The 25,234-nt window shown below is 46.2% G+C and overlaps 1 protein-coding gene across 8 annotated transcripts in view; it reads left to right on the top strand.

Moving 5' to 3' along the window:
• The window catches only part of bcas3 (BCAS3 microtubule associated cell migration factor), a 320,419-nt gene that overhangs the window by 129,425 nt on the left and 165,760 nt on the right, over positions 1-25,234 (top strand). For 5 of the 8 annotated variants that reach the window (XM_080006287.1, XM_080006291.1, XM_080006288.1 and 2 more), the window contains 6 exons: positions 3,017-3,141; positions 3,247-3,412; positions 4,024-4,124; positions 10,111-10,211; positions 20,764-20,960; positions 21,429-21,526. In XM_080006287.1, the coding sequence (XP_079862413.1) occupies positions 3,017-3,141; positions 3,247-3,412; positions 4,024-4,124; positions 10,111-10,211; positions 20,764-20,960; positions 21,429-21,526 (788 nt within the window). The remainder of the gene's footprint in view (positions 1-3,016; positions 3,142-3,246; positions 3,413-4,023; positions 4,125-10,110; positions 10,212-20,763; positions 20,961-21,428; positions 21,527-25,234) is intronic. The other 3 variants (XR_013844306.1, XR_013844307.1, XR_013844308.1) reach the window with 1 other exon arrangement.

Genomic DNA, 25,234 nt, shown 5'->3' with positions numbered 1-25,234 from the left:
ACCGTGAAATAACACAGGTACTCCCTTATCGACCAGTTTGCTTAACGACCTGGTCCTACGAATGGAACTCGGTTGTTAAGTGTAATGGGCCGTCGGAACAATGGGCGACCTGGAGTAACCACTTGTGATCAGATCTGACTTCCCCGCTGTATATGCTAATTTTGTTTCCTTAGTTTTTGCTTGTATCACATTGTCTGATTTTTAAAGAATTGATTTGCAAATTATGGTGGAAAATAGGTATTTGGTCAATAACAAAAGTTAATCTCAATACTTTGTTATATACCCTTTGTTTGCAATGACAGAGGTCAAACGTTTTCTGTAAGTCTTCACAAGGTTTTCACACACTGTTGCTGGTATTTTGGCCCATTCCTCCATGCAGATCTCCTCTAGAGCAGTGATGTTTTGGGGCTGTCGCTGGGCAACACAGACTTTCAACTCCCTCCAAAGATTTTCTATAGGGTTGAGCTCTGGAGACTGGCTAGGCCACTCCAGGACCTTGAAATGCTTCTTACGAAGCCACTCCTTCATTGCCCGGGCGGTGTGTTTGGGATCATTGTCATGCTGAAAGACCCAGCCACGTTTCATCTTCAATGCCCTTGCTGATGGAAGGAGGTTTTCACTCAAAATCTCACGATACATGGCCCCATTCATTCTTTCCTTTACACGGCTCAGTCGTCCTGGTCCCCTTGCAGAAAAACAGCCCCAAAGCATGATGTTTCCACCCTCATGCTTCACAGTAGGTATGGTGTTCTTTGGATGCAACTCAGCTTTCTTTCTCCTCCAAACACGACAAGTTGAGTTTTTACCAAAAAGTTATATTTTGGTTTCATCTGACCATATGACATTCTCCCAGTCCTCTTCTGGATCATCCAAATGCTCTCTAGCAAACTTCATACGGGCCTGGACATGTACTGGCTTAAGCAGGGGGACACGTCTGGCACTGCAGGATTTGAGTCCCTGGCGGCGTAGTGTGTTACTGATGGTAGCCTTTGTTACTTTGGTCCCAGCTCTCTGCAGGTCATTCACTAGGTCCCCCCGTGTGGTTCTGGATGTTTGCCCACCGTTCTTGTGATCATTTTGACCCCACGGGGTGAGATCTTGCATGGAGCCCCAGATCGAGGGAGATTATCAGTGGTCTTGTATGTCTTCCATTTTCTAATAATTGCTCCCACAGTTGATTTCTTCACAACAAGCTGCTTTCCTGTTGCAGATTCAGTCTTACCAGCCTGGTGCAGGTCTACAATTTAGTTTCTGGTGTCCTTTGACAGCTCTTTGGTCTTGGCCATAGTGGAGTTTGGAGTGTGACTGTTTGAGGTTGTGGACAGGTGTCTTTTATACTGATAACGAGTTCAAACAGGTGCCATTAATAGAGGTAACGAGTGGAGGACAGAGGAGCCTCTTAAAGAAAAAGTTACAGGTCTGTGAAAGCCAGAAATCTTGCTTGTTTGTAGGTGACCAAATACTTATTTTACAGAGGAATTTACCAATTAATTAATAAAAAATCCTACAATGTGATTTCCTGGATTCTTTCCCCCCATTCTGTCTCTCATAGTCGACGTGTACCTATGATGAAAATTACAGGCCTCTCTCATCTTTTTAAGTGGGAGAACTTGCACAATTGGTGGCTGACTAAATACTTTTTTGCCCCACTCTACATACTGCTGAATGGGCCAATCACGAACAGCTCAACAACACAACTCATTTTGTTTTTAAAACAGCTTTTATTTAACAGTAAGAATATACATGTTTTATAAAAGTGGAATTTCTTCGGAGTTTAAAAGTACGGACAACACAACAAACTGTAGAGTCTATCAATTTTATGAGTCTCAGAAAATCTGTCACCAACCTCAACCGACTTCATCACGTCATCAACTTCTTCCGTTGTAACAACAACGGACGTATCGTCGTCTTAACTGGTGATTCTTGAAAATATTCTGTTTCATCGTCACATTAAGTTTGAAATCCGCTCTTTGAAATGTTCTCCAAGTCCGTCGTAATATCAGATTCAGCATAGCTGTCGTTCTCCTCGTAGCTTACAGAGAACTGAGTATCATCATGGAAAATAAAGTCCAGTACGCGCTGCTAACACTGACTTGGATCTAACGCACTGCTCAGATTAAGGTCCGTTATATGATTCAAAGCTTCCACCACCCGCTTCGCGTAATCCATACCCACTATTTGTGCTTTGCCGAATTCCGGATCGCTTTCGGTTCCACCCCTACTATCGACTACTGTATAAGCGTTCTCTCTAAACTGGCAAAACGCAGAAACCACCACAGACTATCAGATAATTATAGTAGCTGGTGCTTAAAGAGTTATCTCAATACTTCCGCTTTTGTTGATGTTGGACTACAACTGAATATTTTTCTGGAATATTCCTCCACATATAGTTTTGCTAAGCATTTAATTGCTAGATATTTGAATGTTTCTCTTTCTTCCAGCATGCTTTGCTTTTGTTAACAGGTGTCGCTCTTATATTTTCCATGTGCCTCAACAGTGTTGCTTCTCACGTGTTATTTAAAGTCCTTATTGCATGTTTTCCTAAAGCTTTTCCCGCTTTTGGTTTGCCGCACCAGCTATTTGGTCTCATTTATCAATCTGTAAATGTTTTAGAGTACATTTGCGTAATAAAGCATAATGGAACACTTTGGGAACACTTTTTGGGTGTTAAGAACTCCTTTTGAGTGCTGTATAATATAAGAAGGAAGGATTTGCATTTATTAAAAAAATATTCACACGGCACTAATATTTGTTCAGAAATTAAGTGACATGAAGAGTGTTAATAAGTAAACCAAAGTGGGGTAACAACTGTTAAACTCAGTAATGCCAAGAAAAGTCCCCGGGTGAATTTCAAACCATGCATGTGATTACTGAAATTAAAAACATAAGAGATTTTTCTTCGGATTCTGCTATCTTGTCTTGACTCGACTTGTCTCGAAATATGTTCTGCTCACATTCCATAAATGAGGCCTGAAAAGAGACAATCTTGTTTTGTCTTACTTTACCCCCCCCGAAGCAAAGCTAAGCCACCACCCCAGATCTCCCCCAGCAAGTCCAGTGGTGGAGAGTTCTGCGTGGCTGCTATCTTTGCCTCCTCACGGTCCTGGTTCCTCACCAACCCCAACAAGAAAAGGGAGAAAGGTTAGCCAGGAAAAGGCATCTGCTCAATTATTAATTTTTTGTTTCCTTGTTTTTGTTAAAGTGGTATTTCACCTGCTGTCTTCGCCCTTCTTCACCTCCTTCCAGACCAATCCAGGCAGTCGGTGGTCGACTCACTCTACATAATCAGTTGCTATGGTAACTTGGTGGAGCACGTTCTGGACCCTCGGCCAATCAGCACAACGCAGAAAATAAGCGATGAGACACCTTTGGAGCTCAGTACCTGTCCAAGGGCGTGCTGGACTTTAACCAGGTAATGCTCCTCTCCCCTAAACATTTACCTACCCAACTCAACACCCACAACACATAAGTCATATAAATATAGTCAGAGATACAATTGATTCATTTGACTGCTCTAGCTTCAAATAAGATACATAGGGCCTTACAAAATATTTATATTACAATAGCGGAGTAGCTGGTGATGGTCGACCACACTGAGAAGCATGGAATTGGAAAAACTACCAAGTTTTCTGAGTCCTACATTTTTAATTTTAAGTAGGAATTATGTTTTACAACAAAGAGTCTTATCTGAATAAGGCAAGTGAAAATCTGCTTTGTTGCAACTTTGTTTACACAAGTGCTTCTGCAGGCAGGTTGATAGACCTGCATTGGTTGTGACAAGTCATTACAGCCCATAGTGATGTTGGGGCTTAAATCCCAGCATGCACAATGTTGCTGGGGGCATGTTCCCTGCCATTGCACATCATTTTGTTGGCAAAACATTCACACATTTATAATGTGCACTCCAAGCACACATAGGAATCGCCGCACACGGGGGGAGTGTTCCATTTGAGGCCCAGTGGGTTGAAATACACTTGCGCCCACCCCCCCCATTTTTGATATGCTTTTCCTTTGTTCGAGCAGGACGCCACAGTGGAATGAGCTACAGCCGCCGTTTAACACCAACCATCCCCTGGTACTGGCCTCAGACCTGGTTCAGTACTACCAGTATCTACTAGCTGGTTGTAAGTGCTCTAGAATCCCCCCCTCTGTTTGTCAACCTGCATGTGGTACACACACACACACACACACACACACACAAACACACACACACACACACACACATACACACATATATATATATATATATATAGATATATATCTATATATATATGCTTTAATCGTGTTTAAACTGTAAACTGCCATTTCCCTGTGGTAATTTTTATTTATTTACTCATTTCAAATGTCATCGGTTAAGAATATCTGAACTTACAATTAAGTTCAGTGCATAGCATTGACATTGGAATGGTAATTTATGCGCTTGAATGGGTACAATGCACTTAATGTCAGATACATGGGGTTATGTAACTAAAACACCCACTTTTTCCTGCTGTGTTAACAACAGGATATTCTGACAAAATCGCATACTCACATTAAACCGCTGCGATCGCGCAGTGGGGAGATCTATCTAACAGGATTAGTTGTATCAAAGTGCTGCACTATGTGCTTGTCTTTCAATATGTGTACATGTATACGTATGTACACCCGCCTGTGTGTTTTTGTTTATTTATTCATACACTATAACGTTTGGCCCCTGCACACCACTCACATGACAATATGAGTATGTTTTCCGTTTATACGCTCCATTAGTTGAGGGTGGGCGCCCTATTGATTTTCTATGTCGACTCTACAGGTCCTCTATCCTCTTATTGATGCCACATGCTGAGAGGAGACTTTTGCAGTCGGTACCCAAAACTTTTCCCTTTTCCAAACACCCTCTCTCTCTCTTTCTCCCCCCCCCCTCGCTCTCTCCCTCAATCATCTTTGTAATTATAGTACCTCTAAACGCTATCAGAACAAACCATCACGCTTTCAATTCAACCCAGCACCTTTTAACCCAGTCCCTGTTATGTATGTATGTATTTATTTATTTATTTATTTAATTCCCCCCTCCCTGGCTAGTGTTGCCTCCCCGCTCCAAGGCGGCGCTAACAGTTGCCGCGCTCAGGCCAATTAACTGATGCCCTGAACTCCCTCTAATTCCATAACAAAATACAAAGAGCACGAAGCACTTTAGGTGGACACGGAAAGGCCAGTCCTCCAGTCCACAGAGTGCACATGGATGGCCACACATATTATCAAACCCCTCCATAGGAATAAACCCACGTTTTTACACTGGCCACATAATTGTAAACACACACACACACACACACACACACACACACACACACACACACACACACACACAAATTGGTAATTAGCTCTTGCGGACACTCCAGGGCAAGTGGTAGTTGATTTTAACACTAATCTACATCCCCCCCCCCCCCCCCCCCCCCACACACACACACACACACACACACACACACACACACACACCGCGCCTGCCGCCCCCAAACTGGCATCCATTCACTTTCCCAAGTGCTCCAGGTCTAACTGGTAGGATATTTTTCCTCAAATCGCTCCTAATGGCCCCCTCCCCTGGCGTCTGAGCAATGAAGATGCGTTGGTGTGGCGCATCGTGCTGTTCTCTGTGCCAATACTGGGGTACTGGGCGCATAATGAGAGCGATTCATGGCATTTACATTTACATCCAATTAGCGGTAGATGGATGCGTTATCCTGCGTCGTTATCCCTGCAAACAGACCAAGCATAAAGAAGAACCAAACCCATGCAGGATCAGAGATGCTTTGTGCGTAATTGTTCAGCCCCTTACGCAGGCTCTCGTGCCCATGCCACATCCCCTCCGGCCAGTGTACTTAAACACCACCGCCGCACACTGAGCTCTCTTGGAGTGCCACTTTCCATCACTGCGCTTTGTGGCCAAGCACCGATTCCAAATCGTCATTTTTTTATTTATTTTTTTACCCGTGCAGTGAGCTGTGCTGGCCCTCCATCCTCCTCTACTTGTGCACTTTTTTTTTTTACTTGCAGGGGTTTGTAGGCACAGATGCAAAAAAAAAAAGAAAGGAGGAAGGGAAGAAACTATCAAGCGTCAATTTGACCCCAGGATGAATTTTGCTGCATCTATAGCCTAGGACCACAGCGAGAGGAAGCAGCCTGCTCTTAATGGGGCGCACACACACATATGCACATCCACCTCCACCTTTCTATGACGGCAATCCAAGTTCTGTGACACACACTCAATAGGCGCGCTGCTCATTTTCCCCTCGCGTGGAAAAAGGCTTGGCGTGGAAGGGAGAAGTTTGAAGTTCTAGACGTTCAACATATGCCATGGGGGTGTGACGCAATCAACACTAACTACAAAGTGTCTTTCTGAACCAACCCCCCCCAACCACCCACAACAGTGAGTTGTCAAACAACAAACCAAACTGCCTGACTCCCCAGAATCGGCCAAGACAGAAAAACAGCAGCAGCAGAAGTTGATTGACAGGCCATGGTCTCCGGTCTCGTGGCTCTATATTGGATGACCTGGGGCTGATTAAAAATGCAGCATGCAGAGGAAAGCTTGTGGGGGAAGGAGGGGAGGAAGTATCGAGGGTCCAGGGTCAGGCTAGCCGGAGCCTCCAGGACGGGACGATAAAAAGGCAAGCAGTGGCGCCACATCACAGTCACTATCTCCACCTGTCCATCTGGCCCCGGGCCCCTGGCACCACTCGGGTGCCCTGAGCACAGCAGCAGCCCCTGGCGCTGCCCGCCGAAGATAAGGGGAGAAAGAGATGCACGTGACACGCAGACCGCCAAGCGCGCACACACAGAAACATAGACAAGTTAAAAGCCTGCTATGCGCACACACCTACAAGCAAAGGCATAGATGAGAAGGCAGCGAAGGCAGATAGTGTGTTTGCTGCATTTCTAGGTGCTGTGTCTTACCAGTGTTTGAGAACGTTGTCTCTCTCCCTCCTTTTCTCCTCTCCTCAGTTTCTCTCATCCATCTACCTGTCATGTCTTTTTCCGTACTCCGGAAGGACCCAAAATTACTCAAGCGTACAAACGGGCTTTGTTTTCCTTTCCCTCCCGAGGTGTCGAGGCTCGGCTAAAAACACCACCCCTCTAATCCCAAGAATAATATTTGCACTGCTCTTTGACGAATGTGAGGTTTTCACACGCTCCCATTAGGTGTATTCACTCAATGTACAACTAATGTTGTTTTTGTTTCAACCTACTTCTGAGTTTTATTTTTCTAGCGAATATTTGTCTTGCTGTCCGCAAGTATGTTTCGGACAACTCTTCCCCCTCGCCACAGCAAACAAGGTGGTGAATAATTTACCGCCTACGTTTTTGGCTGCCTCCTTCGGGCCTGGCGAGCGATAGTGATGACAGAGGCTTATGCTTTTTGGCCCTTACCCCTAGCCATACCTGTCACATAATGTGCTTTAATGTGGAGACTGGGACTGCCTTCTCTTGGCTATTCCCTCAGGGTCTCACCATCCTATGGCAGACCAGCCACAGTCGCCCTGTCAATAAGCCCTAATTGCCCTGAGAGAGGGAAATAAAGAGAGAGAAAGAGAGAGGGGCCAGAGTAAAGGCTTTGGAGCATCAGGCATTTGGTAAAGAGAAACCGTGGCGCCATGGCTGGGTCAGTAATCAAAGAGAGAGAGCGAGGGGGAGAAAAGATGGGGTAAGTGGAGCGCAGACTGAATGGAGGAGCTGCCAATCAAAACAAGTCTTGAATTATACATAATGACCCGAGCTATGCCAGTCTGTCAGCATGCCAGCCCCCGTCTGTCAAAGGGAAAGAGATGGCTGTAAGCGAGAAGAGGAGGAGAGGAAAGTGAGAGGACGGACAGGTAGAGGAATAGTGAGGATAAAGATACTGACCGATGACAAATGACCGGTGGGGGCGGTATATCTAAAATAAGTCCTCAAGTCAGATTGAGATGAATGCAGATGGAAAAAGTAACAAAGGAGAGGACAGTCACCTCCATTGTTACCTTTTCCTTCGCCTCCTAACACCTGGCATTCTAGATACCTCCGATCATTGGGTGTCCTTGTCTCTCCATCTTTCCCCGGAGATCAGCGTTCTTCTTCAGTTGGATCCATCCCAGCCCCCCTTTTGGCCCCGGAGGCTACATCAATACCTGGCCCGGGCTTTGTTCTTGTTCTGCCGCCGTGCTCTGCTGCCCCAGCTAAGAGGGACGGCTAACAGGAACTTGAACGCATTCCATTTGGGCATTCCCTCAGCTTACCATCACTTCCTCCCACGCTAAACCACGTAGAACTGTTACTGCACACAAAAAAGTACAGTTGTGGTCAGAAGAAAACGGTTTTCCGGTTACCGGAGTTACTATTGGTCATTAAATACACAAATCAAACCAAGTGAAATTAAAAGTAAAAAATGAGCGAAAACTCTTTTTGAGGGGGGACGAGATGCCGAACTGGTCAATGTTCTGGGTACTACACGTGCATGCATGTAAATACACGGTGGATTGTCTTTTTTGTTTGACCCTTGCCAGCAGGGTGGGGGGTTGGGGGGTGACCACTACTTAGCTCGGTCCGTAGCCCCAGCCAATGAAAGCACCAACCCCCCCCCCTCCCACTCCTCCCCCCGGAAACCCGATCCAGCTGGCCAACCAACTGCTTCAGCGCATCAATAATTAATTAGGGAGCAGCTATTGGCCCCAAGGGTCAGAGAGCAGGAGGAGGAGAGGATGGATGGAGAGAAAGGAAAGAAAGATCAGGGCACGGGGGTGTGTAGGGGTGGGGGGGTGGGGGGGGGGGCTATTCGGATTAATATGTAACACAACACAGGCTCTGTTCCTTGCACTCCTTTTGAGAGACGCAACTCTATCAAAGAGAATCTGCCTGGACGCCACCACCCCCCTCCCTGATTTGCTATCTCTCTCTTGTTCCTCTCAATCCATTCAGATGACTCTCTCACTCTTTATCTCACACTCCCCCTTCATATTTTTTCCCCCAACTTTCCATATCCACTTGTCTCTGACACCCTTCTTTCATGTTTTTATAATGGTGATGGTTTTAAACAAAGCATGTCCACACATTATCTATCTGGTTCTCTCTCTGTCTCTGTCTCTCTCCGTTTGTCTCCCCTTGACACACATGTTGCACTCGTACGGACATCCTACTTCTTCGAACAGGTGCAGGTCGTGCATTGCAAGAGCTCATTGGCAGGCACACATACACACAAAAAAGAGGGAGCAGACGAAAGACGCAGTAGCAAACTGTGCTCGCTAGACGCAGGAAACCTTGACAACTTTATTAGTCATTCCAGGGCGTTAAACAAACCCCTGTCCCTGAGGTGAAGAGAGGGACACAGGGCTGATTCCACACATTAGTGCCTCATTCTCCACGCCTGCTTATTCAAGCCTGCAACAGCCCCATCTGTCTGTCTCTGTCTCTCTCTCTCTCTCTCTCTCTCTCTCTCTCTCTCTCTCAATCGCTATATCTGTCTGTTTTCTCCCCCTGATACTGCTAACGGGCACTCACACACCAAAGCAAAGTCTGACACACATGTTCTCTCTCACTTGCGCTTACACATGCTCTTTCACACACTCTGGCACGCATATACCCACATGTCCTCCCGCGCTCGCGCCAATGGTGTGTATTAGACCTTTTTTTTTTTCATTGTTTAATCGCTCTCCTCCTTTGTTATTCTTATTCGACTATTGCAGTTTCTCCTTGGAAAAACAGATGATTTAATTCCCACGGTTCCCTACATGCATAGACTTTGTGTGCATGACATTTACGTTTATAGAAACATTCTCATGTATGTTCATGCTAGCACCTCTGTTTATTCCATACACTGTTCATCATAGTGTAAATATGTCTATATAATATATAATGTAATATATAGTATATCATTTTTCTAATATAGTATATAATATGTCTTGTCAGCTGTTTTTTGCATCAATCCACCACAAATTTCAATCCATCTGATAGACGGAGACCTTAAACATGGTGTGTTCTCTGTGTGTGTGTGTGTGTGTGTGTGTGTGCGTGTGTGTGTGTGTGTGTGGTGTGTGTGTGTGTGTGTGTGTGTGTGTGTGTGTGTCTGGGGGGGGGGGGGGGTGGTGCCTGTGTTGCTTTCCCCAGTGGTTCCTCCTGGAAGCCCAGGCCCCATCACACGCCATGAGTCGTACGACAGCCTGTCGTCGGAGCACAGTGGACAAGATGACGAGGAGTGGCTCTCCCAGGTGAGGGAGAAACTGCGCCCGTCTGCCAGATCTCAAACATTATGTGTGACCAATTCTGTGGTTGGACGTTAGACTGCTGGTGTGTTTTTTATTTTTTTTATTTATCTCAACACGTTTTCAAAATTCAATCCACCTACAAAAAAATGCAAAACAACAAATGTGTCTTATAATAATACTCCATTACAATACAGTATTCCAATAATGAAGTGCAATTTAGAGGATGGCCAGAGTGAACACAAGACTACAAACTCCAATTTCCTGGATTATTTTAAATAAAAAAACGATTGAAATTATTTTTTATAAGTTCTGTCAAATCATCAATATACAGTTCTGTTAAATAATAAAAATAATCACAATTCCCAGGTATATATATCCCAAGTATATTAATACTTTCTTACGGCCCTATATATATCTACATAATATTCAAGTCACAGTCATGTTGCCGACCTTGGTACAAGTAGTGGTATAGCCATCCCACTCTTTTCAGCTCGCTCACCGCCTCACCGCTCTTGATCCTGGTGTTGGCAGGTGTAACCCATTACATTTTTTGCCATCAATAATTCCGCCACATGCATAATTGAATGGCTGAAACACGCCCCACTTAGCCTGCACATGCCGTGGGTAGGCCTCACCATGATATTTTGCCAGGAGCAAAAACCATCCGTCGTGCCAAAACCCCGCACTTATCTTCCGGCTGCATTTGTAACTTTGTTACACTACTCTATATCGAAAATCAGAAATTTGACATGGGATGCAATGTAAGAAATAAATAAATTTCACAAACATAATCCCAAATCCCTAAACCCTAATGTGTCTTATCACAAAGAGTTTAAGTGTTTCTATTTGTTGAGGAATAAGCAGTCGACTCCTCAGGATTGTAGCTGATACAGACTCAGAAGTCTTTGTAAAGGCCAGAACACATAGAATACAATGGTCTTGCGGGTATGAAATGCTAAATGTATCCAGACGAAATTAAGTTGGAAGCCAAGTGCTGCCTTGCAGATTGCGTTCTATTAGTAGACTTATATTAGATCATGGGCGGACATTTTTGACGTCGTTGCCGGAGATTCTGTATTGATCGTGCACACCCTTAATGAAACCCTGGTTCCCTAACGCTCGCCCGAGTTCCTGCGATAGCTCGTGACAGCCACAGCATTGGTATTGCTTCCTGTCTAGCGCGTACAGGTGTCCTACCATATGCAAGCAGGTGCACCCTCTCTTACTAGGCGCTCAGTATGGATCCAGCAAAGCAGTGCACTGTGCCGTAACCCACTCTGTCAGTGCGAAGTGGAAGCAGTATGTCGCAGGTGCTGTCCGGCTCGAGGGGGTGGGGGTGGGGGGTTGGCTGATGGAGACCAGGCTACAACATCTGGACCCTTCCAATCCGACGCAAAGAGAACACACTGGCAGCTGTTCAACTGTGGGGCTGGGCGTGACACTGGGCGTGATGGTGTTAACTGGCAGCGCAAGCACACGCACATACGCGCAAGCACACGCACATACGCGCATGCGCTTATACACAAAAATGACACACACATACTGTACATGGATGCAGGCATGCAAACAGACAGTGACAATCCTTTTCCCTCCTTCTGTGGCCTAATTTGCACAGCTGTGACAGACTTGCACACACATACACACACACACACACACACACACACAAAATGAATTAAGACAGTGTAAGCTGTCATTCTGGTCGGAGATGTTAGCGCCTGGCAGCCAGAATGGAGGGGAGACTACTAGATTAGAGATGGGCCGAGGTGAGAGACAAATACGTATGCACCAGAGATAATGAAATGTGAACGGTCAGTCACCAAGAGGCGCGTTAAGTGATGGGGGGGAGTTGGAAAGTCAGAGTGTGAGAGAGTGTACAGCAGAACAGCAGAAAAGAGGGAGCGGGAGAGAGAGGAAGAGGCAGGAGAGGGAAGACAGGGAGTAAATCAGGAAATCTTAATGCAGAAAAGAGATGGAGCGAGGAAGAAGCAGGCGTAGTCCAATCCCCTTAGTGTCTCTCTCTCTCTCTCTCTCTTCCTCCTCTCTCTCTCTCCTCTCTCCTCTCTCTCTCTCTCTCTCTCTCTCTCTCTCTCTCTCTCTCTCTCTCTCTCTCTCTCTCTCTCTCTCTCTCTCTCTCTCTCTCTCTCTCTCTCTCTCTCTCTCTCTCTCTCTCTCTCTCTCTCTCTCTCTCTCTCTCTCTCTCTCTCTCTCTCTCTCTCTCTCTCTCTCTCTCTCATACAGCAGTATACAGCAGTAAGCATAAGTGCCAACAGACCGCCCTCCACACTAACACAATTTTGCCCATCCTTCACACACACACACACACAACACATTTTCATTTAGCAGACGCTTTTATCCAAAGCGACTTACAATTATTCAAACACCGACGGACGCAGCCATCAGGAGCAATGAGGGGTTAAGTGTCTTGCTCAAGGACACTACAGCATGCTAGCAGGAGGAGCCTGGGATCGAACCAGCAACCTTTAGATTACTAGACGACCAGCTCTACCTCCTGAGCTACCTCCCCCCACACACACACACACACACACACACACACACACACACACACACACACACACACACACACACACACACACACACACACACACACACACACACACACACACACACACACACACACACACACACACACACACACACACACACACACACACACACACACACACACACACACACACACACACACACACACACACACACACACACACACACACACACACACACACACACACACACACACACACACACACACACACACACACACACAGGCCGATGTTTCTACAAGATATGACAATGATTGCATTGCCACACCAGGACATGTCTATTAACCACGCGGGACACCATGTCATCCTCACACAAGCACTCCCGCACACCCTCACACAAACACACACACACACACCACACTCAGAAGACAGACTAATTCTGACATTGGCATCATCAGGCCTTGAGAAGTGGTGGGAGCGAGCTTTTAGTCGGATGTCATGTAACTGTCTTAATGTAAGCCGGGGGCGTGCACGGGGGAGGGCCGAGGTGTTGGCATCAACAGTGTGTACATAAAATACCACATGCTCTGCCACATCCACCACTCGGATTCTGCCCTTAAGTAACCGCTAATACATTAGTATCAGGGCCGCCAAGACGTCGCGGTGGTACACGCTCATACACGACTCAGGTTCTATATTTGTGTCCCAAAGTAATTATTGCAGGGGTTAGATGAGGTTTGTGGCATTTTTGCATGGTCTCTGCTTCAGTTTCAAATTGTCTAGGACAGTGCAGAACGCAACTGAACTGAATCTTGTGTTCAGAATGTAACTACTTGCTTATTCCACTCCGTATTCCTCAATGATGTGTGAAGCATTCATTTTATAACATAACATAACATAATAACTCAGTTACCTCCGATATAGGTATGAATAAGGTAAGCTACCTATGAAGAAGGTCTACCTTTAGTATGTTTTTTGGTATTTTATTTTTGCATTTTTGCATTTAACAATTTTCTGTGGCATTCCCTGCTGCAATGCATTGATTTCACCATCACCACTGTACATTTTTGACAGATAATTTCCGCATCAAACTTAAAAATGTCATGGTTGTACATGGCAAAAGTCACATACACACATGTGGGAGTCTCTACCCATAGGTACGGCTTTGGGGAGGGAGACGGGGTCTTTCTTGCAGTCGGGCGCCGACAAGGCGTGAGTTTTTATGAATAATTTTAAACAGAAAGTCTCGCTGGCCAAAGTGGGAACATAAAATGACAGAGCATTAATCAGGGTCCAGTTTCTGCTCAGTCGCTGTCTGGTCCGCAGGCTTCCAGCGTCCTGCACCACTTGATCTCCACTGCAAGACAAAACAACATATAAGACTCTTCTAGCCGGTTCCGACCAATCAGCACTAATGGGGTTGATAAGGCGGACCTGTCGTGGCAGAAGAAGCCAGTGGTATCTCCTGCAGCCCATGTCTTAACCACACCCCCTCATCTGCCACATACCTCCATCGTACGATGGAGGTATGTGGCAGGGAGCTTAGGCCAGGGAGCTGGCTGCGGGCCACCACCACCTGTGCCCCCGGCCTATGGACCACCTTGAACTTAGGCTGAAGAGCCATGCTGAAGAGCCAGGTTCCAATGGGTGATCCGTCATGCAGTGGAGCCACTGCAGTGGGGCAAAGTCCGAACAGGTCCGCCACAGAAGGTTGTGCCAGAGGGTGCCAACTGCCCACTTGATGGCCAGACACACTTCTCCACAATGCGGTACCTGACTCCCGACCTGAGAGCTTCTGGCTGATGTACAGCACCGGCCGGTCGCCGCCCTCCACCAGCTTGGACAATTCTGCCCCCAGCCCTCTGTCCGACGCCTCAGTCTGCTAGCAGAAAGGGAGAGAAAAGTTACGCAGCACTGGCTTCCCACAGAGAGCTGATTTTACTTCATCAAATGCCTGCTGGCACTTCTCCGTCTACTGGACCGGATCTGAAGCACCTTTTCGGGTCAAATCAGAGAAAGGGCAGGTCAGCTCCGAAATGTCAGTGTGAGATACTCTCCCCACCGGTAGGGGTTTAGGAGGGGAGACGGGGCTGGCACTGGGGCGCCGACATGGCGTGAGTTTTTATTACAGAAGGGAACACAAGGCTCACTGGCCAAAAACGTAAACAATAATAATTTTTCCAATCAGTCTGGGCACAGGAGGAATGGCCGCTTCCCTAGCTCCAGGCCAGCTGTTGAGCCCCGTGGGCCAATCCCCCTCTGCAAGACAGACAAACATTAAGAAAGCTCCCTGCCCAGAATCGGAACAATCAGCGCCGCACGGGCGCTAATTCGGCCGATTCGGGACAGCTGTGTTGCCAGGGGAAGGAAGCCACCGTGCCGTCTGCAGTCGCTGCTTAACTACACCCCTTTGTCCACAACATACCCTCACCACCAACTTAGGCCAGGGAGCCGACAGCCTCTCTCATAAACATGTCAAACCCTTGCCAATCCATGCCCAAAATCAGGGAGTGCGACAGGCATGTACTGACCACAGCCTTCACCATATGCATTTATCCCTTGTGACGAATTTCGAGTCAGACCATCGCACAAGTGTGAATATCCGTCCACCAACCATCTGCGAACAGCCTGAGTCCAATGCCAATGCAAAGCCCGATGTCTACCCCCTTGTAGCCTTACCGGTATTTGGTAGGCCCCTTCCTGACCAGGGGAGTGGGCCAGCAATCCGGACCACCTGGCCATCTTGTCCTCCCCGAAGCCCTTCCGGCATCTTTCACCTCTGGAGACCCTGTTCTCTACCCACCAGTAGGGGTTTAGGGAGGAAGGGAGTGTCTTTCTGGCACTGGGACGGCGACATGGCGTGGGTTTTTATTACAGAAGGGAACAGAAAGGCTCGTTGGCCAAAACTATTAACAATAAACTATAATAACAATCAGTTGGGGCGCAGGAGGAATGACCGCTTACCTAGCTCCAGGCCAGCTGACGAGCCCTGTGCACCGAACCCCCTCTGAAAGACAAACAAACATTACATCCATGCCCAGAATCGGAGTAATCAGCACCTCTTGGGCGCAAATTTGGCCTTTTCGGGGCTGCTGTGCGGCCACGGAAAGGAAGCCGGACTGCTGTCTGCAGCCGCGGTGGCTTAACCAAGCCCCTTGGTCCAACACAGTTGGCTACAAACCTCCTGTAGTAGCCAGCCAGACCCAAGAACTCCTTCACCTCCTTCTTTGTCCTGGGCCTCGGAGTGCTTGTGACCGTGGTGGTTTTGTCCACCTGGGGTTGGACCAGTCCTCCACCAAGTGGTACCCCAGATACCATACCTCTCTCCGCCCAACCGCACACTTCTTTGGGTTAGCTGTGAGCCTTGCCTGCCTATTACCCCAACATGCTGCATGTGCCACCCCCAGCTGACACCGAATGATTATGTGTGGCAGTTTCGCCACCACACACCACCCAAGTGGCGTTTTCACGGCCGTCCGGCACAGGGACACAGAAGACGGGGGGTTGTCAACACCAGTTTATTGTAAAGAGTGGGCTAGCTGGAATTATCCCAGGAGGAGATAGAACATGTCATGACACAGGCTCCTCCTGAGTGTGTGTGGGAATGGGGGTTTTAACCTGTTGCTCCATAGACCAACCAATGAGCAACAGGTATGCAGCCACCCTGATCCCAATCACCTAGATCCAGGTCAGGTGTGGCTGCACATCACACCATCCCCACACCACATTATGTCATCCAAGTAGGTAGCTTATACTGGATGCGGACACAGAACCCGGTCCATGAGTCTCTGAAAGGTGGCTGGGGCCCCGAACAACTCAATCTGCCAGTAGCCCTTGGTTAAATCCAGTGTTGTAAAAAATATAACTGTGTTGTACCGTTCAAGTAGCTCGTCGACCCGAAGTATTGGATGCGTGTCAAATTTTGACACCTCATTCACCTTTCGGTGTCTACACAGAACCGGTCCGACCATCGGGCTTACCCACCAGCACTATGGGGCTACACCAGTTGCTTGTAGACTCCTCTATAACCCCCCATGTCCAGCATGGCCTTTATATCTGCCTGCACGACTTTGCGTTTATGCTCAGACGGGCCATACAGCCGGGAGCGTACCTCTACCCCTGCGGTCGTCTCCACATGGTGGTGTTTGATGGACTTGCGGCCCGGCATTGGGGAGAAGACATGAGAGAAGCGCTGCTGTAACACCTCCACATCCACTTTCAGGCCTGGAGGGAGATGGCCTTGGGCCTCCATTCCTTGAGGAGGTTAAGGTGATAAATCTTGCGTTCAAGTTGCCCTCCCCCTGTCCAACCGCTCGACCTCATGATCGACCTCCCCAAACCGCCCTGTGACCACAAAGGGTCCTTGCCACTTTGCGAGTAATTTCGAGCTGGACGTAGGGAGCAACACTAACACCTTGTCTCCCGGTGTATGTATCCTGAGCTGAGCCTGTCTGTCGTATAACTGCAGCTGACATTCTTGAGCCTGGAGCAAATTTTCCCATGACAAGCACCCGGGCGTGTGTATCTTTGCTTGCAGATCGATAACATACTGAACTTCGTTCTTACTGGTGCTAGGCCCTTCCTCAAAGTTTTCCTTTTCTGAAGAGGAGTTCAAAGGGAGAAAATCCTGTGAAGGCCTGAGGCACCTCCCACACCCCAAACAAACAACAGAGGGTCCAACCATTTATCCCAATTATGGCTATCGTCTTGCACAAACTTAGGAACCATGTTCTTCAGCGTCTTATTGAACCGCTCCACCCGGCCATCAGTCTGGGTGCGGTACATGCGGTCCGAATTGAGGAGATTCTCAACAGTTCATAAACATAAAGTTCCCGAAGTGTACGTGACATAAAAGAAGTGCCTTGTTGGTCAGGATTTCCTTCAGAATCCGACTCTGGAGAAGACCTGAAACAGTGCTTGCGCCACACTTTTGGACATAATACTGCGCAATGGCCCCGCACAGGGGTATCGGATAGTCCACTAGGACCGACACAAAAAGATATCCACATGCACTGTCTAACAAACTGATGAGGTCCATATAGAGTCTTTCGACCTGCACCTCGACTTGTGGGAGGGGCTTCAACGGCGCGGTTTGTGTAGCCGGAGGCTTGACTAACTGGCACTCTGGACATGCAGCGCACCACTTACGCACATCTGTCCAAATGCCTAGCTCATAGAAGCGGCCCATTATCCGCTGCAATGTTTTATCGTGTCCAAAGTGACCGGCAATCGGGTATTCATAGCCGCCTGGAGAAGCATTTACCGGCGGCTTTTCTGAACCAACAACTGGGTTATACCCACTTCTGACAGAGTGTAATGGAATGAAATTCGAAATTAGCATAGAATTCAAATATTTAAAGATAATAAACTATTGAAATGCTGAAATTGCCATTTGATTGTGTATTTTTTTTAATAAATAAATAATTGATTATAAATGTTTTGGCTACGTTAGAGAATCAATTAACATGTCATGAGCAATAAAGTTCAATATAAGTTAATCTAGTTTGTTGCACAGTGAACGCACATGAGAGAGAAATATTCCCGGTAACGGTGTGGGAAGTCCGCGTTGGCTGAGACACAAGCGCACCGTCGCATTTGAGATTGCGCCTTTGACCAGAATGTCCAGTAATTCCACAGATGTGGTGATGAAAGGGGAAATAAACCCAACCATCACCAACAGAATGTCGGCCAGGTATTCTCCCTGGCCTCAGTTTGGTGTCGGGGGTATGTGGTGTGGGGATGGTGTGGTTTGAGCAGCCATATCTGACCTCGATCTAGGTAATTGGGATCAGAGTGGCTTTATACCTGTTGCTCGTTGGTTGGTCTAACAAGCAACAGTTAAAAGCCCCATCCCCACATACACTCAGGAGAGGAGCCTTGTCATGACACATGTCCATCTGCTCCTGGGCTTATTCCAGCTAGCCCACTCTCTACAATAAACTGGTGTCTACAACCCCATCTTCTGTGTCTCTGTGCCGAGGTCCCTGAACATGCCACTTGGATTGCGTGTGGTAGACAAAACTGCCACACTTCCTTTACGGAAAAGTTCCGTATGGAGTCTGTTCCCACATAGATGACAGTTAGGGATACAGTAAGTAATGTTGACGCAAGAGGTGTCTAATATCACGCGAGACAAGGCAACAGAATCTATTTAGTTTTTAAAGCAGCACTTCGCTCCCTGTCTTCCCACCTCACGAACACTTCACTCAGCTGATTGAGAGGGGACAGAGCCCTCGTCCCCAGACACAATAACCCTTACCCAATGTTATTAAATCAGTGTGATCATTTTCAACCTGTCCTACACTCTCTGCCTCTGGAGAATAAATGTTCTCCACCCGTCCACCCGTTCCCTCCAGCTCCGCTGCGCGCTGTGGTGCAGCCGGTGGGCAAGTGAAGCGCTTGTGCCTGATGTCCCCGCACCGCACCCCTAATTGTAAATAATGTCTAGGATCTGAGCGGCATTTTTAAGAAGAAATAAAATCACAATTTAAGAACAAAAAGACCTTTCCCTTCACCATTTTTCCAATTTTTTTTTTCTTCTGAAAACAAAAATCTTTTTCTTTTTTAATATTTGTACGAAAATGTTTTGGTAAAAACCTACTATTTGTGCTTTATTTGTATTTACTTGCTTCACCCTGACTTTAGGCCAATGTTACTGCTTCCACTCCCACATACTTCCATTCATAGCCATACCAGGAATTTGCCCGGAAATTATACTAAATCGAAAGTGAGGAAATTCACGGAACAACTTTTACGGAATATCAAGACCACATGACGCCATCCCCGAACATCCCTACATGATGCCAATACGGTACATTGCCAGTAGAATTAAGGCTTTCAGTGCAAGTGGGAAAAGGGCTTACGAAAGGGAAAGCAGGAAGTGAAATTGGTTGGAGGGAATTTAAAGTTGATAGTTGACAAGTGGTCTGTCCATATGGTCTGTCTGGTCTGTATATTTACTGTCCTAACACATCAGCACATGCCTGAGCAACATAAAATATACTTTGAGAAGCTTATGTAGTACATATGAGCAGGCTTTTGACAATGATTGTCATCAGAGTGTCATTTCATTTGTTCTAGGTCCTTCACCATGCGTACAAAGAGGATCAGTTATATACAGTAGTCCACCCTTCTGTCACTCGTCATTATTTCTGAGTAATTTTTATCTCCATCAATAACACATCAACAACGCAGCGGGGTTTTTTTTCAGACAGTTATTATACGGTGATATTATTATATTTTACCGTTACTGCTTTCCAGTGTCGCACCAACCATCACAATATGTGAAGTAAATGGGACCATAAATAAACCAATATAGAATCCAACACCAGCTTAGAGTATAGGTTTGCCTTTTTTTAACCCAGGCCTTATTAAAATGTTGGTTCTCATCATTTATAATAGCACAACGCTTTCCTATTAAAAAACGTAGAGCTCTGCTGCAGCTTCTGACTGTGCTTAATTGCAGTCCAATGAGGCAAAGTTAGGCCCTTAAAAAATAGTGAAATCTCCTTTTCAGAAAATATTTTATTTGTTATACTAGTGAAATCATTTTTTTCTCAAACCTGCATTTTATAAGACTTCAGGATTTTGTTGACTCTTTTGCTCTTCCGCAAATCAGCACTTTTGACTACGTCCGTGCTCATGTAAGAGACTAGAAAGAGGAAGCTGTGCCGTTTTCCACTGGCAATCTACTGTTATGGTTTGTATATACTGTGGCAATTGCAATATTACTGTTATTGAAAACAGTTCAAAAATACACAGACATGTGTGACTATAACGCAAGTTTCCCATTTAAAAAATAATTTTAAGGCTTTAACTTAATTCAAGGCTCAAATGTTTGCCCGTTGAAATGCATTTAAGCACAGTACGAAGCTGCAGCAGGGATATACATTTCTCATTAAGTAAGCATTTAGCCATTTTGTGCTATGAAGAGTTATAAATTACAGGAATTTTTCAGGTGCTTCTAAGTTGCATGAAAAAAACCTAACAAACCACAGAAATAGTCTCAAGCATTTCTCTCTCGCTGACTCAACCACAACATGTTGCATTCCCAGGTAGAAATCGTCACTCACACCGGGCCCCACCGGCGGTTATGGATGGGCCCCCAGTTCCAGTTCAAGACCATCCACCCATCGGGCCAGACCACGGTCATCTCCTCGTCGTCCTCAGTGCTCCAGTCCCAGGGCCCCACTGATGTCCAGCAGCCACTGCTGGACTTTGACACGGATGATCTAGACCTGCACAGTCTCAGGTACCTGCAAAACTTTAGTGTCCATAAATAGAGGCCCACAACATAGTTTTATTCAGTTGAGTAGAATCGGTATCAAATGATTAAACATTTGTTTTGTAAAGGGGATTGGGAATAATAGCCAAGACTAGAAATTGTTTGGGCTTGAAAGTCAAGACTGTTCAAACCACAGAGTTTGGAGTATTATATATGAATTATATGATTGTGAATCAGAAAAAAAATATGAACATTGGTATTGCCATCACACTGACTAAATCTCCTTAATGGTGCTCAAATGTATGTGCACGCTTAAAAGGACCAGGCTGGCCTCAAATTCAAGTTTTAGCCTGTTTACACAAATATTTGACAGTCCAAGTCAATAATGACATAAAAAATGAAATGAAACACATCTATCAACAAAACGTGTGTGTGTGTGTGTGTGTGTGTGTGTGTGTGTGCGTGTGCGTGTGCGTGTGCGCGCTCGCGCTCTAGAATCCAGCCTGTGCGTTCAGAGCCGGTCAGTATGCCTGGATCATCCAGGCTGGTGTCAGACCGTCGGACACAGCCCAACATCATGGACACTGGCTCAGGTAAGAAACCATGGCTCTCTTTCTCCTCAGCTCTATACAGTATACTTCCATTGTAATAAAGTCCTACTTTACTGAGGACAGGAGGTCCTACCCTGCTGTCATGTGCCATTGACTCCAACGCTCTACTCTTCTTCAGTCCGCCAAATAGTTTCACTTTACCTTTGTGGTTGTGAGATACTGGTATCATGTACCGCTTACTAGAAATAAAAGACCAGTAACATATGGCTTGGGGGATCGGGAGGTGTCCCAGTTTTTTCGTTTCGGAGTAAAATAAAAAGTAAAACAAAACTGAGTAAAATAAGATACATCTAAAATAAAAACACAATGTTCTCAATGTGTTTCAATGTGAGAGGTTCGCGGCCGCAAATTACACATGGAGATTATGCATTGAGAGGGAGACAGGTCCCGATCTAGACCTGATCTAAGGTCTTCTCAGCTTTCTTTCTTTCCTCTCCTGCTGTGATAAGTAAAATCTGACTACACAGACTGCTGCAACTCTGTTGCGTGCGCACCATGCAGCCACTGTGTGTGTGTGTGTGTGTTATAGTGTCTGTATAAGTGTTGATAACACGCTTAGTATTTTAATTTTTTTTTTTTGATTTGATGAACGTGGGCGCTGATACATGAAAATTAACTTAATCGGTTTTATTCAAGTTTAAAAAATGTAATGACGGTGGGGGGTGCGGTGGGCAAGTAATGTAATCAGTGTATTCGCGAACACACCGATAACACCGGTAACCGCGGCAACCCTACATCACTTATTTATCCAGTGTCTTTGTTGATGCATTGAAATGTTCCACTCTCTAGGCTCTAAGCCTTGTGAGATTTTTTAACAGTTCTTCCTTGCTTTCTGTGAAGCGCCATGACCAAATAAGCCACAGTCCCCAACTTTTCTTCAATGTGAAAATATGTTTGTAAACCATAAAATATTAGTGTTGTGCTCTAAAATGCCTAACCGACGCAATGCTGTGATTGGCTCCGACATAAGTTATTTTAAACCCCCATCAATAGGCATTGCCTGAGGCGAGTTGAAACGCTCCAAATCTGCTTCATTGGAAGATTTCAAGAGTGTTAAATCGAGGATTAGATAGATCCAATCCGATCAGGCAATTCAAATTGGCAAAATCTGAAAATTCCTTGCAGAAAATCTGCCACAAGGGAGTTCATTTTAGCGTTTTTGTTGTTGTTGTTGTTGTTGTGTTGTGTTGCCAATAAAGTGTTCTTATACCCACATGCCCGCCCCCTCTGTACATATTGGTTGTCACCAAGATCGTAAAGGGATTTTCCATATCTGTGCTCTTGTACTGTCACAATCCCGTTCAAGTGGATTACCAAGGGTTGACCATTAGATAGACACACGCACACACACACCGGAGAAAGTACAACTTAGCTTTATAAATGTATCGGATTCTCTCCTCACGTGACAACAAATCACATCCCACCGTTTTGACATTTCAAACCAAACAAACTCTAATGTGATTGTTCTGAATGGGCCTCGAATCTGATCCGGGCCATTGGATTACATTTGATTTGGTTAAGAGTGAGTTATTTATTTTTCTCTATTTTTTTGCCAGCATTCAGCTGTGCATGCGTCTTTATGATCTGGTTATGATGTTAGGTTAATCCAATCATGCACACAGATCTGAGGACCCCCCCCCCCCCCCCCAGCCTCTCTATTTTCAAAATATGTCTCTAATTTTCAACGCATAAAGCCCTGAGACCAATCTTGTGAGCAGGCTGTGTGTAACACATGGTCAGTGTATTTATTGTTGGCGCGCGCAAACAAAAACACTCACCACATGACATTTTCTCTCGTGGCCATGTTTTGTCATACCAAAGAAATAAAGGAAGAGGGTAAGCGGGCGTTTTGGGTGTTATCAGAGCCATGTCTCGGGATGGGGGCACCGTGTGCTCACTCTGCCCCGGAGGAGGTTTCTCTGACGGAGGGTGCAGATGAAGATCCCTTTGTGTTTGTGGTTTTTTTTCTCCTTTGACTCAGGTGTCAAAAAAGCATGACAACATTGAAGTCGTGTGTGGCAAATACCTAACGCGATTTTTTCATGTGTCACTCGGTGTACGCACTCCGCCCTAGATGACCAGCAGCTACTAATAATTGATCCTCAACGTTTGTAATTTCATTTGGAACTTCTTCACCATTTTTTGTTTTTTCCACTCCATTACTTCGGGAACAGACCTTCCACAAAGGTGGAAGGAGTTGGAGATCCTTTTCATGGAGAGGGAGAGGCCTGGGAGAGCAGGAGGAAGCAGTGGGGAGTTGATGCTTATCTGTGTGTGTGTGTGTGTGTGTGTGTGTGTGTGTGTGTGTGTGTGTGTGTGTGTATGTGTGTGTGTGTGTGTGTGTGTGTGTGTGTGTGTGGATGGCTCAGTGCTGTGTCCTGCCATCGCTGTGGCGCCGGTTGTTATCACACACATCACTTTTGTCTTACCTTCTAAGGAACGTGTGTTTGTGCACGCACGCGCATCTTTGTGCGCATTCGTCTGTGCAAGTGTCGCATTCTGGCTGCTTGACTAGTCTTGTCTGTATGGGTCAAGGGTGTACCCATGTCACAGCATGTGCACTAACATACACACATAGGGATTTGTTTGTCATTGCAATAAATTCTGAGTGCTGCGGATTCATTCATTATCTCACATAAAGAAAATAGACCGATCAGCCACAACATGAAAACCACCTGTCTAATATTGTGTAGCTCCCCCTTGTGCCGCAAAAACAACTGTGACCTGTCGAGGCATGGACTCCTCAAGACCTCTGAAGGTGTCCTGTGGTATCTGGCACCAATATGTTTTAACAGTAGATCCTTTAAGTCCTGTAAGATGAGAGGTGGGGCCCCCATGGATTAGGCTTGTTGTTCCAGCACATCCCTCAGATGCTCGATTGGATTGAGATATGGGGAATTTGGAGGCCAAGTCAACACCTTGAACTCTTTGTCATGTTCCTCAAACCATTCCTGAATAATTTTTGCAGTGTGACAGAGCGTATTATCCTGCTGAAAGAGGTCACTGCCATTAGGGAACACCATTGCTATGCAGGGCAGTTCTTGGTCTGCAACAATGTTTAGGTAGGTGGTACACGTCAAAGTAACATCCACATGAATGCCAGGACCCAAGGTTTCCCAGCAGAACACTGCCCAGAGACCCACACTGCCTCCGCTGGATGGCCTTCTTCCCATAGTGCATCCTGGTGCCATCTCTTTCCCAGGTAAACAACGCGCACACACCCGGCCATCCACATGATGTAAAAGAAAACATGATTCATCAGACCAGGCCACCTTCTTCCATTGCTCCATGGTCCAGTTCTGATGCTCACTTGCCCATTGCAGGCATTTTTGGTGGTGGACAGGGATCAGAATGGGTACTCTGACAGGTCTGTGGCTACATAGCACCATATGCATTGATGTACTGTGTGGCCTGACACCTTTCTATCGTAGCCAGCATGAACTTTTTCAGCAATTTGTGCTACAGTAGCTCTTCTGTGGGATTGGACCAGACAGGCTAGCATCAATGACCCTTGGGGGTCCATGTCGCCGGTTCACCAATTGTCCTTCCTTGCACCACATTTGGTAGGTACTAACCACTGCATACCGGGAACACCCCACAAGACCTGCCATTTTGGAGATACTCTGACCCAGTCGTCTAGCCATCACCATTTGGCCCTTGTCAAAGTTGCTCAGATCCTTGCGCCTGCTT

Source organism: Zeus faber (assembly GCF_960531495.2).
Source record: "Zeus faber genome assembly, chromosome: 9".
Lineage (NCBI taxonomy): Eukaryota > Metazoa > Chordata > Actinopteri > Zeiformes > Zeidae > Zeus > Zeus faber.
Note: the sequence above shows the minus strand (reverse complement) of the source record. Positions and strands in the feature narration are given on the sequence as shown.